This window comes from Trachinotus anak, unplaced genomic scaffold (genome assembly GCF_046630095.1).
Source record: "Trachinotus anak isolate AG129_WGS33_773 ecotype Australia unplaced genomic scaffold, CSIRO_AGI_Tana_v1 ptg000016l, whole genome shotgun sequence".
Taxonomy (NCBI): Eukaryota; Metazoa; Chordata; class Actinopteri; order Carangiformes; family Carangidae; genus Trachinotus; species Trachinotus anak.
In genome coordinates, this window is record NW_027273867.1 from 3,235,673 (window position 1) to 3,249,774 (window position 14,102).

General features: G+C 39.5%; 1 protein-coding gene across 3 annotated transcripts in view; it reads right to left on the reverse strand.

Moving 5' to 3' along the window:
• The window catches only part of LOC139634012 (retinoic acid receptor beta-like), a 94,272-nt gene that overhangs the window by 61,361 nt on the left and 18,809 nt on the right, over positions 1-14,102 (reverse strand). For all 3 annotated transcript variants that reach the window (XM_071500230.1, XM_071500231.1, XM_071500228.1), the window contains exon 2: positions 7,346-7,494. Coding sequence is in view for 1 of the 3 variants with exons in the window: in XM_071500228.1 (XP_071356329.1) it covers positions 7,346-7,494 (149 nt within the window). In the remaining 2 variants the exon portion in view is untranslated. The remainder of the gene's footprint in view (positions 1-7,345; positions 7,495-14,102) is intronic.

Consider the following 14,102-nt stretch of genomic DNA (forward strand, 5'->3'; position numbering starts at 1 on the left):
CCTGGAGACACCTCCTGTAGCAAGAACTACCACTGATGTGGTTTTGTTTATTCTAATGGATGTTTACGGCTGTCTGCCTGGAACACTGGGCAATACAGAGCACACAATGACCTAAGTAAATAAATAAATACATAAATACAAAAAAATGAATAACTAGCCCAATTTTTGAGACTCTCCCCAAATCTACTTTCAACATCTGTGGATGGTCTTTGGTTTTAATTCAATCTGAGATGGTCTCAACAACAAGATATTTTAAACATTTTGGTCTTTTTCTTTCTGCTGCTGTAAAACCACATTAAAGGTCCCATAATTTACACTTTTCTGGTATTTTACTCGAAGTGTTGATATCCATAAGAAGATTTATTTGTGGTTTTAAGTACCAAAAAAAGTCTAAATGTAGTTTTACATCTCCTCTCTCAAGCTTCTCTCTGGAACTCTGGCAACAATGGAGCCTCTATTCTGATTGGATGACTGTTTTCTGAGTGATTGAAAAAAGAATTATTGTCTGCCTGTCTGTGGTCATATTTTGTCAGAACAGTGCAAGATATAGTCACAAAACTCAGGTGTGTAGCTGACAAAATGAAGACTGAGTTTGAAGATGGGTGTGGTCCAGTCATGTAACAATGTAGTAATAACTAGTACTCGTGGGTTGGAACCATTGACTGTACAAAAAGATAGATGTAGCCTACCTAACCCATAGGTTTCTTTAAATTGGCTTGTTCCGCCGTCGCCATTTTGGCAGCTCCCAAATCTGCCTGACTACCGGCTAGTCCAAAAATGGGCAAAAAGGTGGGGCGTGTGTCGACTTTGGTGCATGTTGGTTTAATAAGTGTGGCTCGCATACACTCACATTAGCATTGTTAGCATTGCTGGGTGTTTTACAAAGATTAACCCAAGGCAAATTCATCTGCTTGCTAATTAGGGAGTTAACGAGCTAAGCTAACAAGCCAGGTTGTAGCGGCGGTTTACTTTATTTCAAAGTGCTTAGTTGGGAGGATGTCTCGGGTTTGACTCGCGTTCCACGCGAAAACAAGAAAAAACTGTGCGACTGACTTGCTTGAGAAAATCCACTTTAATCCCAATAATTCAACAAAGGACACAGGTTAACTGCACAGTCCACTACCGGCTTGCTAAAACTATCAATTATTGTCCATTGCAATTTCCTATAAGAATTTTAAGCCACATATGACACGGGCAAAAAACATATTCCGTTCTATTCCTCCCTACTTCTCGCTACCTGTTAGGTCCTTTCTTCTTTTTTACATGCAAAAGCGGTTCCTTCATTACTGATCACTTTACGGCTCTACACAACTATATGTACAAAACAAAAAACGAAACCACCTTTGGCATGCAAATACAATCTGCATAACATAATAATACATTTACAAGACAAAGCGGCTCTTACACAGGTATTCCAAGTGCAGACACCAATACCTGCTAATTAGTGCTAATACATAATACTAAAATTTCACTCACCCCAAAAGGCACCAACACCACAAACACAGCCACAAGGTCAAGAGAGTGTGGGTGTCACTGCATAACTGTTTAAGTTTCCTCTCCCATGAGAACTGTGGCGTGCTTGATTAGCAGACAGACATTAACTGCAGGAACTGATGCCAAAAGGTTTACAAAATCTGACAGCCTCAGTTCCTTGTACTTGGAAAGACAAATATAACAAGATGCAGTTTAGAGTACAACTTATCAACTTATTCAGTTTTTTCATGTGTTTGTCACTGGAATGAAAAGCAGAGAGTCAGTTACAGCAAAAAGAACAGATGAATGTGTATCAGATTCCTTCTTCCTTGACATTTTGTGGAGTTTTCAGAAGGACACTGTTAAACATGTCAAGTGGGCAGGAAGTGTAGGGGTGATTAAATGTGAGGCTGCATTGACTTTGGAGGATTTCTTGACTTTGGGTCAGCACAGATGAAACTGTCATCTGTTGCATATGCATGTGCTTCTGGTGGCCCATATGCCTGCACCATTTTTAACAATTCAAATCAGCTCTGTTCACACAAAATCTGCTACTGGGTAACACAGCTATTCAATTGTGCCAGAATTAAATTAGAATCAAAGGAGAATCAGACTCTGATAATGGCCCAACCAACACCTATTACTGCTGTTCTCTGTCGGTGTTCAACAACTGAGGTCATGTATCATTTAAAAATGCCCAACATTCTCTGGTTCCAGCTTCTCAAATGTTAAGTCTTGCTGCTCTTATCTGTTTTACGTAATTGTAAACTGAATATCTTTTACATTTTATAGCTTACGGAACATTGAGTTATTAAAGAAATTAATGTATTAATAATTCATAGATAGACAGATAGATAGATAGCTAGATAGAATACTTTATTAATCCCTTGGGGAAATTCAAATTGTCCAGTAGCTCACTAATGTATTCAGTTGAAAAAAGATTTAAGTCCATGTCATCATCCACTGCCTTTGGCTGAGGTGCTGAACAGTCTGATGGCAGTGAAAACAAAGGATTTCCTGAACCACTCAGTCCTGCAGTGCAGCGAGATGAGATGTGGCTGCTGCTGTGGCTGCTTCTCTGGCCTGCAAGGATGTTGTGGAGAAGGTGGCTGATATTGTTCAAGATTGCCTGCACTTTACAGTGCATGCATCTCTTCACAACAGTCCATGAAACATGAATGCAAAATGTGGCTTAATTTGCATTTGTGTTGACCTGTCTGGGCATAACCGACATTTTGACTTGGAACAGCACGGGTTTGACAGTGAACCTGCATGACTGATACCAAAACACTGAAAGTGAATCAGCTATGTGGAATTCAGACTTCATTCATTTTATTATTTACACCTGCACAAATCTAAATGTCTGTAAAAAAAGGCCTGGGCTGTTTCCAAAATCACTGTCTAGGTGTTTCACATTCTTATACTTCCTCCCTTTGCCTGCTCCTCTGTCATCTGGCTTGTGACCTGGGAATTCATTGAAGTTTGCAATCACAGAGGATGTTCCAATCCCTTAAATGCATCTTGGAGGAGACGAAGCATCCCCAAGGAGCTTGGAGTGAAAATCTGCAGGTGTATCTTCTCCTTGCATCTCTCTCTTAGCATCCTAGCTGGGAGGAGCTGATGCCATGTGATGCTAAACCATAATTATGAGCAGCCAACTTGTAATTAGATGTCAACAAACTGTTGACACAATGGCTGCAAATGCACCACTGTCGACACTTACATCAAAATAAAATCCAATGCTAACACTAATACAGTCAATTCAGCTCCTTTTGTAGTGACTATGGTGGTGGCTGTTTAATTGTATCTGGTTTTACTTTGTAACAAACTGCTTCAAATATGTAAAAAAACAGAATGAAGCGTTAAACAGGAAGTTACTTGAGGAAGACACTCAAATGGGCAAGGAAAGGTGCCATGCTAGCTGAATGGAAAGCACCCAGCATTTACTACAGTACACTATATTTACTGTTTATCATTTAATTTGAGTGTGCAAACTTTGCTAACAACTTGATGCAATGGTCCTCATTTTATAGATGCAAAAAGTACATTCACGTGACTCTACAGCTGTTAGATTCAAAATGATGCTGATTCATGTGTTCATTCAAGCTTTCTGCTGAAATGAACAGAGGAGTGATTTAAGACACAGCCCTATTCTACAAACTTAAGGAATATGAGTGTTTACTGAATCTCATTTGTTCACTGCAAAATGATTCATCTGAATTAGTAATAAAACTTTATGTATTCACTTAAGGCAATTTTCCTGGATTTACTGGTTTACCTGCTAACGCGGTAAGATTGGGCTTTTATCATCAGAGTAAAAGGGTATAATCAGCAGTCACTCCTGGGTCAAATTGACTCAGTAGTCGTGGGTATTTATCAGCTCCAGCTCCAATCAGCAGTGATTGACTGACACATGGGTGAACATGCTAATTTTGGCTCCGTGCTGTGATGTCTTTCAGAGCACAAACACTGCAAACAGACCTGTCACCTTCCCAGTACGGCGCTGTCACACCAGAAACAGCTACTCAGCTGCTTCAAGTCCTGCTGGGAGTGATCTGTGCTCCATAAGTTTTAAAAACACACACGACTCCGATATTTACAGGATCACCAACCCAGGGATGAGATGCGACAGATCCATTTTACCAGTCTGCACGGCAGCTAGCAGCTCACACTTTGAATCTATGTCTGTGTGTCTGCATTCGCGTGTGTGCTCTGCGTGTGATGACATTGCTCCCTGCAGCTGTGTGTCTGTGTCCTTTCAGTCCCAACAGAAAGGCAAACTCATGTGGCAGTGTGAAAGGAGTCGATCGCTCAATAAAACCTGCCAATACACATTCATTATGATGAAAAAATGGTATAAAAATAATTAATCAGTTTTGAATGATGTGATTTGTAATGGGTACTGGGAATTTAAAATAAACCTATATGCATGTATTATAAATGTATTGTAGATCTTAGATTACTGATATTGTCTGATGGCAGTGTATAAAAACATGGGATTGCTACTGAACTGCATTACTGCTATTTCTGAGAAAACCTCAAATTGCTTCATTAGTCTTAACTTCAAATAAATGATGACATGTTTCTCTAAGGGCTGAGAGAAACTAACACGTTTGGACACTCATTACTAAAGCAGCTCATTAAAGAGCTGGGACTGCCCTTCTGTGCAGAGTGAATTTATTATACTGCTGCATATGTGCATGCATGTGAAAAATGCACACATACTCTCTCGCTTCATGTCTGTCTTTAAGTCTGTCTAATCTACTGCTCAATTCTCTTGCATCAGGATGTCAAAAACAGAACCAAACAAAAAAAAAGTCAGTGGAATGAAACCCATATTGTCCGTAATGTCGGAAGCACTTTGACAGTGATTGCTCAGACCGACAGCCATGTGATCCAGTGGCACGATTATGGTTTTTCATTTCTCTGTAGAACACATTAGCTGTTGGGTACACACTGCCTAGTTTATTTCTACGAACAATACTGATAAAGCCCATTGTTTTTCAATAGTGAGCTTCCTTTAATCGCACCAGAGCAGGGAGGTCAGAGGTCATGACAGACCTTTACAATGAGGCTAATATTGGCACATAAACGGCATGGGAGCCCACAAAGAACTTAGTGTGACCCAGAGCCTAGTGAGTGAAGTGATCACCACCTCCCTCTGGGCCAAAAACTCCAAAGGATTCCTGGCATACCACTGCTTCAATTACAGAGGAGGGGAGGAGAGAGGACATTGCACTGCAGTCTGGCTACATGGGAGAAAACTTCATCTCCTGGGAAGGAATTATATTGGCTGTCTTCAAGGTATACATGTGGTATTCTCACAAAAGTCCTAATGCTACTGATTACTGTTCCCACTGACAAAGTAATGTCAATATTTACTGTTCTGAATGTTTTATGTTCTGAACAGAAGATCTCAGTAATGCTTTAAAGGTGCCTCATTGTATAAAGTGAGATTTTGTTTTTGATTATGCAGCATGTCTAGGTTCTATATTAATACTGTGAAAGTATCAAAGCCTCAGTCCACAGAGAAATGCACACAGCCTGTATTCAGAAACTGAGCCTTAAAACCAGCCGTCTGGACTTCTGGAACTTTGTGATGTCACAACAAAGCAGTCACTGCTTTCAGCCACGCCCCAAACCCAGCTGACCTGTACCTTAACTCTAACCTTAACCCATCCAACCTTACAGGAATTGGTTTCTATAAGTGTTTATTTGAAATCTGCTATGTTTTTATTTGATCACTCAGAAAACAGTCAGCCAATCAGAAGAGCTCTGGAGAGAAGCCTGAAAGAGTGCACGTACAAAACTACATTAGGATGGTTTTTGGTACTTAAAACCACAAATATATCTTATGGATATTGTCTGATATATAAATAAAACAGAAAATATGTAAAATAGGGGACCTTTAAAGTCCATATTTAACAGCATGTTCACGGATTAGCCAACTGAATATTGTTCATATTTATATATATATATATATATATATATATATATATATATATATATATATATATATATATATACATATATATAGTGAGGCTGGCAGGATTTTGAGAGAATGGCAAACAGAGACTGAGCAGAGATACTGTCATGTCTTAAAGTAGCAGTTCACCCAAATAACAAATTTTCTCACTTACTTCTAGTGGTTTTCAGTCTCACAGATAGTTTTGTTTTCACAGTTTTTACCCAGGTCTTACATGGCTATCCAAACACAACTGAGGTAAATAAAATGTAGTTTGTGATGCATTTCTGACAGTAACCTGGCACTGCATTACTTCTATTCTGTTCTACAACCAGTTACACACATAGTCACATCACACACGGGCAATTTAAAGTAGTGGTTCCCAAAGAGGCCCTCAAATCATTGTTCATTTATAAAGCAGTTCTAATAATGTTTCACCGCATTAACTAAATATTAAAAATATCAAAACAGCAGAAATATTAATATGCAGTTATGCTGCAGCTAATTGCATGGCAACTCACAGTTGTCTCTTGTCATTGTCACAGCCTTCACTGAGTGCTCTAGGTGCCTACGTAGCTACAAAAAAGTTTATAATGCCGTAATGCTTGTGTGACAACTCAAGGTCCAATCACCAGCTTTTTCTGGAGCTTTTAACTATACTCCACAGTCACCTTTAGCAGATCCAGTTCTCTCAATATTATGGAAATATATTTGCTAACATGTAAGTTCAATAGCTGTTATATATTCATCCATGGTGCTTTTTAGGACTTCTCATCTATGATGGTTTAAAGGTGAACCATAAAATATGAATTGATGACCTTGGGTAGAGTAGGTAACTAACACAAGGTCCACTTATATGCTTTTTCCAGAGGCTAAGCTAATATCAGGGATGACAATTTATTGGTCAGGCTCAAGTTTGGAGTCACTACTTTAAACTCAACACAACAAGGTCATTTAAAAGATGTCTTGCTGTGAGGAAACAGTGCTAACTACTGGGCCACCGTACCATGCTGCATTCAAACAGACAAGGCCACACACAGGGTCAATTATACTATCTGTTTTCTGCGGTCTGAACCGGGGAGGGAGATTATTGCACCGTTCACTTATACACTAAGAAGTGAAAAGATATTCACAACACAGTAATTTACTTCAATAGTCAGGTATTTAAAAGGCCTCAGTGATCAGATCAGTTTCAGACTAGCTGTACGAAGAAGTCTTGAAGAAACCAAAGCTCCTGGTTTCATTCAGCTGCTTCTCTCAAAAGGATAAATAAAGGCAGTTGTGTGAAAACCACTTACACAGCATTCAACAATAACCCCTCTGGATATAATCAGAGTGAAATCGCCCTTTGTCACAGAGAGAAAACACAGCATGTCATTTAGTCTGACGAGGTGCAGGAGTACTTACCTTGCAGCCCTCACATGCACTGACGCCATAGTGGTATCCAGAGGACTTGTCCTGGCAGACGAAGCAGGGCTTGTAGACTCTCGGAGGGGGTGGCGGGGACGGCGGGCTGGGGACAAGCTCCTCAGAACTGGTGCTCTGTGTTTCGATGGCTGCAGGAAATGCAAACAAGAGGAGGAAGATGAAGTTTGTTTTCAAATGAGTGAATGCTTCATTTAGACATCTGAAACTAGAAAAAGTAAAATTAGGAAAGAGGACATCATTCACAGCTGTCCTTCCACAATAAGAGAATTATTTTCTCAAATTTTCATATGTTTTTATATATTTTATATATTATAACATTTCAGGGAAATATTTTTGTTATGTTTGTATTGTATCAGATATTAATGCAAGTTGGCTGTGAGTGTATGTGGTTGTGTGAGTATGTGCAATGAAGGTATTTTTTGATCACAGATTGTTGTATCATTACTGCATGTTGCAATTTCTATGGGATGTGATAAGTAAATGATAATTAATATATTGAGGAAAAAAAATATTGGATGGACTACAATGACATTTAATAATTCACATTCTCTTCAGGATGAATTGTTGTCTTAAAATTTCACATAGATCATCATCGATGAACTTCTTCAAGGGATGATAATTCAAAACAATTATTTGGTTTTTGGTGTCTGGCACTGCTGGGAAGAAGGCACTGACTCTATAGAACAAACAGACATGGAAGAAGAAGTGAAAGGCCAGCAGCAAGTGAAACAGAACATTTCCAATATTTTTATTCTTTGCTTAAAAACCAGTTTTACCAGGGAGTAGTCTGGGGCACATTAAAACAGTAGTTTTTATGGGAGATGTGTTTGTAATTTGTAATTTTCAAATACAAAAGTACTAACAATACAACATAGAGGCTAGCAATCATAGCGCACTTAGCATCCTGAAGTGAAAATGTGCCAGAATTTGAATCTCTGCTCGAGACCAAAGCCCTGCCCCATGAACAAAACTTGTCTACATAGAAAATGAAGAACAGTCTCTCCAGCATCTCTGCTGATTAGATTACATTCTTCCGTACTTCATCAGAGTAAACTCAATTACTGATGGTAAGGGACAAGCTCTCATAATTACTGGACCCTGGTCCTTGTACGGAATTACCTGGTGGTTTAATCTAATCTTCCCCTGTTCTCCCTTTGTGACTTTTTGCAAATGTCAAATTTGCAGCTTTGCATTTGGCGACTTCAGGGACTCGAGGGATGACTTCCACAAGTCTGCGGCACATACAGCACTGTATGTGAGGACAAATGTTACCTCTGGAGTAAGGGATAAAACAAGTAGGATGAAAATTAGATGATTTATAAATTTATCAATTCTCTCTCTTATCTGAGTTTGAGGAGCAGTTTGTGCAGCAAGAAAAGTCTCTGTGACTCGTTACAAAACAATGAGAGAATCAAATGCTCAAAACTTCTGCAAAATCTTTAAGTCGACTTGCATAAAGCTGACATAACGGTACTGCTTTGGGAATTAGAAAAGTTTGCTTGTCTGAATTTCAAGTGGTATTCATCAGAGAATAATGAACTTCAGTAGGAGAAGTCAGCCATGTTATTTCTTCAGCACCTGCAGTGTGACCTGGTTTCATTGATGAGGACAGAGAGACAGACGTTCATCTTCACTGGAGAGAGGTCATCTCATTGTTCCAAATGTGCCTAATTCTTTCTCTCTGTTGCTGGCAGAGAGCAACCAGAAGCAGCTTGCACGTAAAGATGTATGGTGACACACCATACTGGAGACAAGCCAGTGGTCTGATGCACAGAGCCATCTGATGGGGGGGGGGGGGGGCATAGACACTGCACGTTGTGCATCTATGCACAAATACAACTTTATAGCAAATACAGTGTTCCAACTCTCTATTGTTTCATCTAAGTATGTTACATACATGCTATTGTAATCTCCTGCCTTAAAATGCTGCAGTAGCACTGTAAAAAAATAAATTTATTAATTTTCCTGTATTTTTAAAACACATGAAAATATCAAAAAGTGACAAAAGTTGCAAAAATAGGCTTTGAATGTACATGTCTAATGTAAATTAACATAAAAAAAAAAGCTGTGACTGTGAATAACCATAACATTTTGTTTTATAAGGAAAACTGAGGGTTTTTTGTCACATAAAAACACTGTAATACATTTGCACATTTATCACAATTTACAAATATATTTTTATTTAATATATGAAATGGTTAAATTCAAGTGTAATACTGTACTTAGATATAATTAGTGACAATTAAAAGAAGTAAAACAAGTATTGGTTCTATAATTTTACATGCTGTACATTTGTTTGGAGATATCTTGTATAATTATAGTAGTTTTCACAACAAAAACATTAAGTACATTTTAAATACATGTGGATTTAATACATAATATTTGCACAGTGATATTATACACTATATAATTTTACTGATGAAAGAATCGATAAACTGTCAAAATACAGTTATCATTGAAAGCAGCAATAATTACTGTAATTGACAGATTAACAGACTTTAAAAGAAAGAAAAAACTCAAACCACACAAAGAGGCTTGATCATGTGACAAAGTGCAAACAACTTCTTCAATTGCAAAGTCTTGAATCTTTTATCATGAAACACCATGAAAGAATTAAAAATCTGAACTTGTATCTGAGTTTGTACAATAGAAATTCATAAGTTTAACTTTAAAGGCAACAGAACCTTCCAATAATTTTGAACAATGGCAATGTCTGCAAGACTAGCAACCTGTCTAGGGTGTTTTATTACATTAAATAGCTAAGATTTTTTAAAAACATATAATGATATAATAAAATCCAACTAATTACAGCTTATATCCTTCATTAAACATTAAAAAGCCAAAAACACATCGAAGCAAATCGAAGCCAAGCCCTGTTTTTTAATTATGGAAACTGCTTAATTGTATTTTAAGAGTTAGTTATTTTTAATTATTTTCCAGAATTTATTTATTTTTTTATCTATTTATTTTGTGTGTGTATTTTTTTGAATGGATGAGACTCAGCTGATCCATTTTACCAGCACAGAGGCTAGCAGCTCACTCTCAGTCCAAACAGTGAGGGGCTCTTATTTACTGCCAATGTCACAGGAGTCTATGGAATTTTTTTTTGTTTTTTCAAAAAACCAGCATATACTAGCTAACTGGTCTAAAAGGGGTACTAGGTGATGTGTTTTGGGTGTGTCAAAGCAGGGTGAGACCTGAGGGCAGACCCAGAACATGCTGGAGAGATTATGTCTATTGATTGGCCTGGTAAGACTTCATAATCCTCCCATGAGATCTGGAGGAGGTGGCACAGGAGACTGCTGCCTCCGCAACCTGGACCCAGAAAAGCAGTAGAGAATGGATGGATGTCCTCTTGTGTCCAGCTTCTGTTGTATTCACATGATCTGCCATCTTGCCAACATGTTGTTTTGATCTTGTGTGTTTACTGTGTGATTTGGATAATTTTAAGTTATACTCCCTACTACTACACGCAGACCCCCTCTCCGTAGAGATGGTCGAGTGAGCGCTTGTCTCTGTCCTGTGCTTGTGAGACTCCAGGTGTGCAGAAGTGCACTCGCACAGGGATGCTGTCACGCTCGTAGCTGAGCAGAGCAGAGATGTCCCCTTGCGAGGATGGTTTTCCACTTGCGGTTCTGCTTCCTGCACTAGTGTCACGCACACGCACGAAGTGTTGTGCAAAAGTTCTGAGAATTGAATGCCATGCTTAACATGCGTACTGACTTGGCCTACCATAGCTGATCTAACTCCACAGACACAGAGGACAACAGAGCAAACGAGTGCTTAGCCTTCTAATTTCTAATTGGTTCCTCCCATAGATACGTGGATATTACAGTCATCAGTTGGTACCAACTGGGGAACACTGCTTTAAGCGTTGCTGTCACTGTGGAAAAACAAGGGAGGTTTTGGGTGTTCCACTTTTATCACACAGTCCAAAGACATGGAGGTTAGGTCGAATGGCAAGTTGTAAGCGCGAATGTGAGTGTGAATGGTTGTCTGTATCTGTGTGTATCTGTGTGTTGTAAGATGTGGTGGTGACGGTTGAGAGGTAGCAGCATGTGGCTGATTTACTTAGCATGAGCTCCAGAGTAGCTGGTCAGCTCAGAGAGTCGAGAATCATCGCGAACAAACATCAAACATGAGCAGCCGAGCGTGGGCAACACGACCGACACTTCATCAGAGTGGCATCTCTCAATCAGCCTGTGAAAGTAAACCACAGTTCTCGGCCCTGCACAGGACCAGTGTCACTATGGAGCTCATGGTACATGTCTCCAGCAGGGACATGAGTCCCTTCATCAGACTGGGGAACAGTTTCACCATTACCAAAGGCATCAGCAACGATGCTCTACAACAAAGATGACCCATTACAAGCTGTGCCAAAGGTATGACTTACATGTCTGCATCGTTTGGGAAGGAAAAGACAAATGACCAATAAATTATGCTGGAAATGTCGGACAACATTTTTTGCATGCAACTGGGAGTGTGAACTTGTTAACCCGTTTTGGGAAAAAGTATGACAACGGGTGGGGTTGAGGATACCTGTGTCACCAAGAGTATTCTTATTGGGAGACCAGAATTGCCCAATAAATCAAAAATATGATTTTACAGTGATAAGGGTGGGGGGTCATTACGGCCGCACGAGTGATCCTCAGATTGTGGAAAAGCACTTCCTCTCCAGATCTTAAAAAATGGAGGCGTCTATGTTAGAGATAGTATCATATGAACACATGCAAGTTCAAGTCAGAAAAAATGCATCCAATAAAAAATCAGTGCACATTACATACTGTGTTCTACTGGGCTGTAGTACAGCACGGTGGCAGTTTGAGATTATGATGCCGATCTTTGCCTCTTCTTGTTGCCTGCCTATGAGTTCTCAACATCCTCATGCATTGGTGTCCTTGCTGGTTGTACAACTTGCCTCATTACAAAAAGGGACCATGGTCTTTCTTTGTAGGTTTCTCAGCTTTAGAACTTTCTGCTAACTGTTTTATTTTATTTTTTTTTATTTCCATTGTTTAACTATAATCCTTTTTCTTCATAATCTCCCTTATTTATTTTCATCAAATTTTATTCATGTTGTGGTGTTTAACTTGTGCGTCAACTACCAATTATTTTCATCATTTCATTTCATGATCATGCAGTTCACTGTGTGTATGGCTGCCTGGATAAGAGAGGTGACTCATTTTCCCCACATGCTCCATTCATCCCTCTCTCCCCTTTCCATGGAGAAAAAAAAAAAAACCCAATATCACAGAACCTCCCATATCAAACATAAGAAGTGAAACAAGGTGCTCACATTAGGTGATGATGAGGATGTATGACTACTGGAGCAAAAAACAACTTTTGCCACTGATATGCCTCCAGAACATTTGTGATAGCTGGGTAGTCCCACAATGAGGAGTGGCTGCGCCAACAATTCAAACCCACTGCCTATTTGAAACTCATGGCTGCATCTGGGAGGCAGTGTGACCACCTGCAGACAGATGGGATGCATAAACCTAGATGCATTACACCCCTCAGTGTGTGTGTGTGTGTGTGTGTGTGTGTGCATGGAGGTGGTCGAAGGGTATCTGTACGGTAGTGTATAGGCCCTATCAGGTGCAGGGGAGCCTTTTTTACATTTTCTGCATGATTAAACCTTGAGTCGACTTCCCTGCATGTTAACATACACAGAAAGCTCCATTAGAGGAATAAAGGCTGGTGACAGACAAGCACATACGGTGAGTCTGGCTTAAGAGCAGGCAGAGAAAAATGTGTGGCTGCCACGGTTGCTGAACCCTTAGCCTCTGGCTGAACCTACCAAAGGGGTCAAACAGGAAAGCACACACTCCCTGCTGGAAGCTGCGGGCCGAATGAGGGGAAAGTCTTAAGAAAACAGCTCCTCTGATTGCTCTGTCCACTGGGACTGAGCCCACTGACAAAAGGATGGCACTTATATACAGAGCTACTGATACTGTCTTTTGTTAAGTATCAGCCAGTGTGAGGGATGAGCTCAGAAAAACACACGGCTGATGAAAGTATACAAGAACTGGCAGACTTTACTCTGTCAGTTTATTTTGACTGACAACATGAAGACAGGAGCTGATAATCTCATCATGATTTGGCTCTGGTGCAACTTTGTCAATCATGTGCCATTACTTGCTGTGTTTCAAGATGTTGATAAAAGGATCATTTTGGTACAACGTGGGTATTATTTTTGTACTTTTGTTACTTTAAAAAAAGTGAAAGGTCACTTTTATTGTGTTTTATTTGAAGTGTTGATATCCATATGAAGATATATTTGTGGTTTTAAGAACCAAAAACCATCTCAGTGTAGTTTTACATCTCTTACAGCATTCACTCTCAGGTCAGTGAGCCAATCAGAAGAGAGTCTCTGAACTTCTTTTCTGGTTGGCTGACTGTTTTTCTGAGTGACCGAATAAAAATATAGCAGATTTCAGGTAAACACTCAGCGAAACCAAATCCTGCAAGGTTGGATGGTGGGTCCAGGTGGGTGGGGCTTGGGGCATATCTGAGCAGTGACTGCTTTGTTGTGACATCACAAAGTTACAGAAGTCCTGACGGCTGGTTTTAAGGCTCAGTTTCTGAATACAGGCTGTGTGCATTTCTCTGTGGACTGAGGCTTTGATACTTTCACAATATTAATATAGAACCTAGACCTGCTTTATAATCAAAAACACATGGACATCTACCTTTAGACTGGGTGAGACCTTTAAGCTTCATATACTGTAGTTTC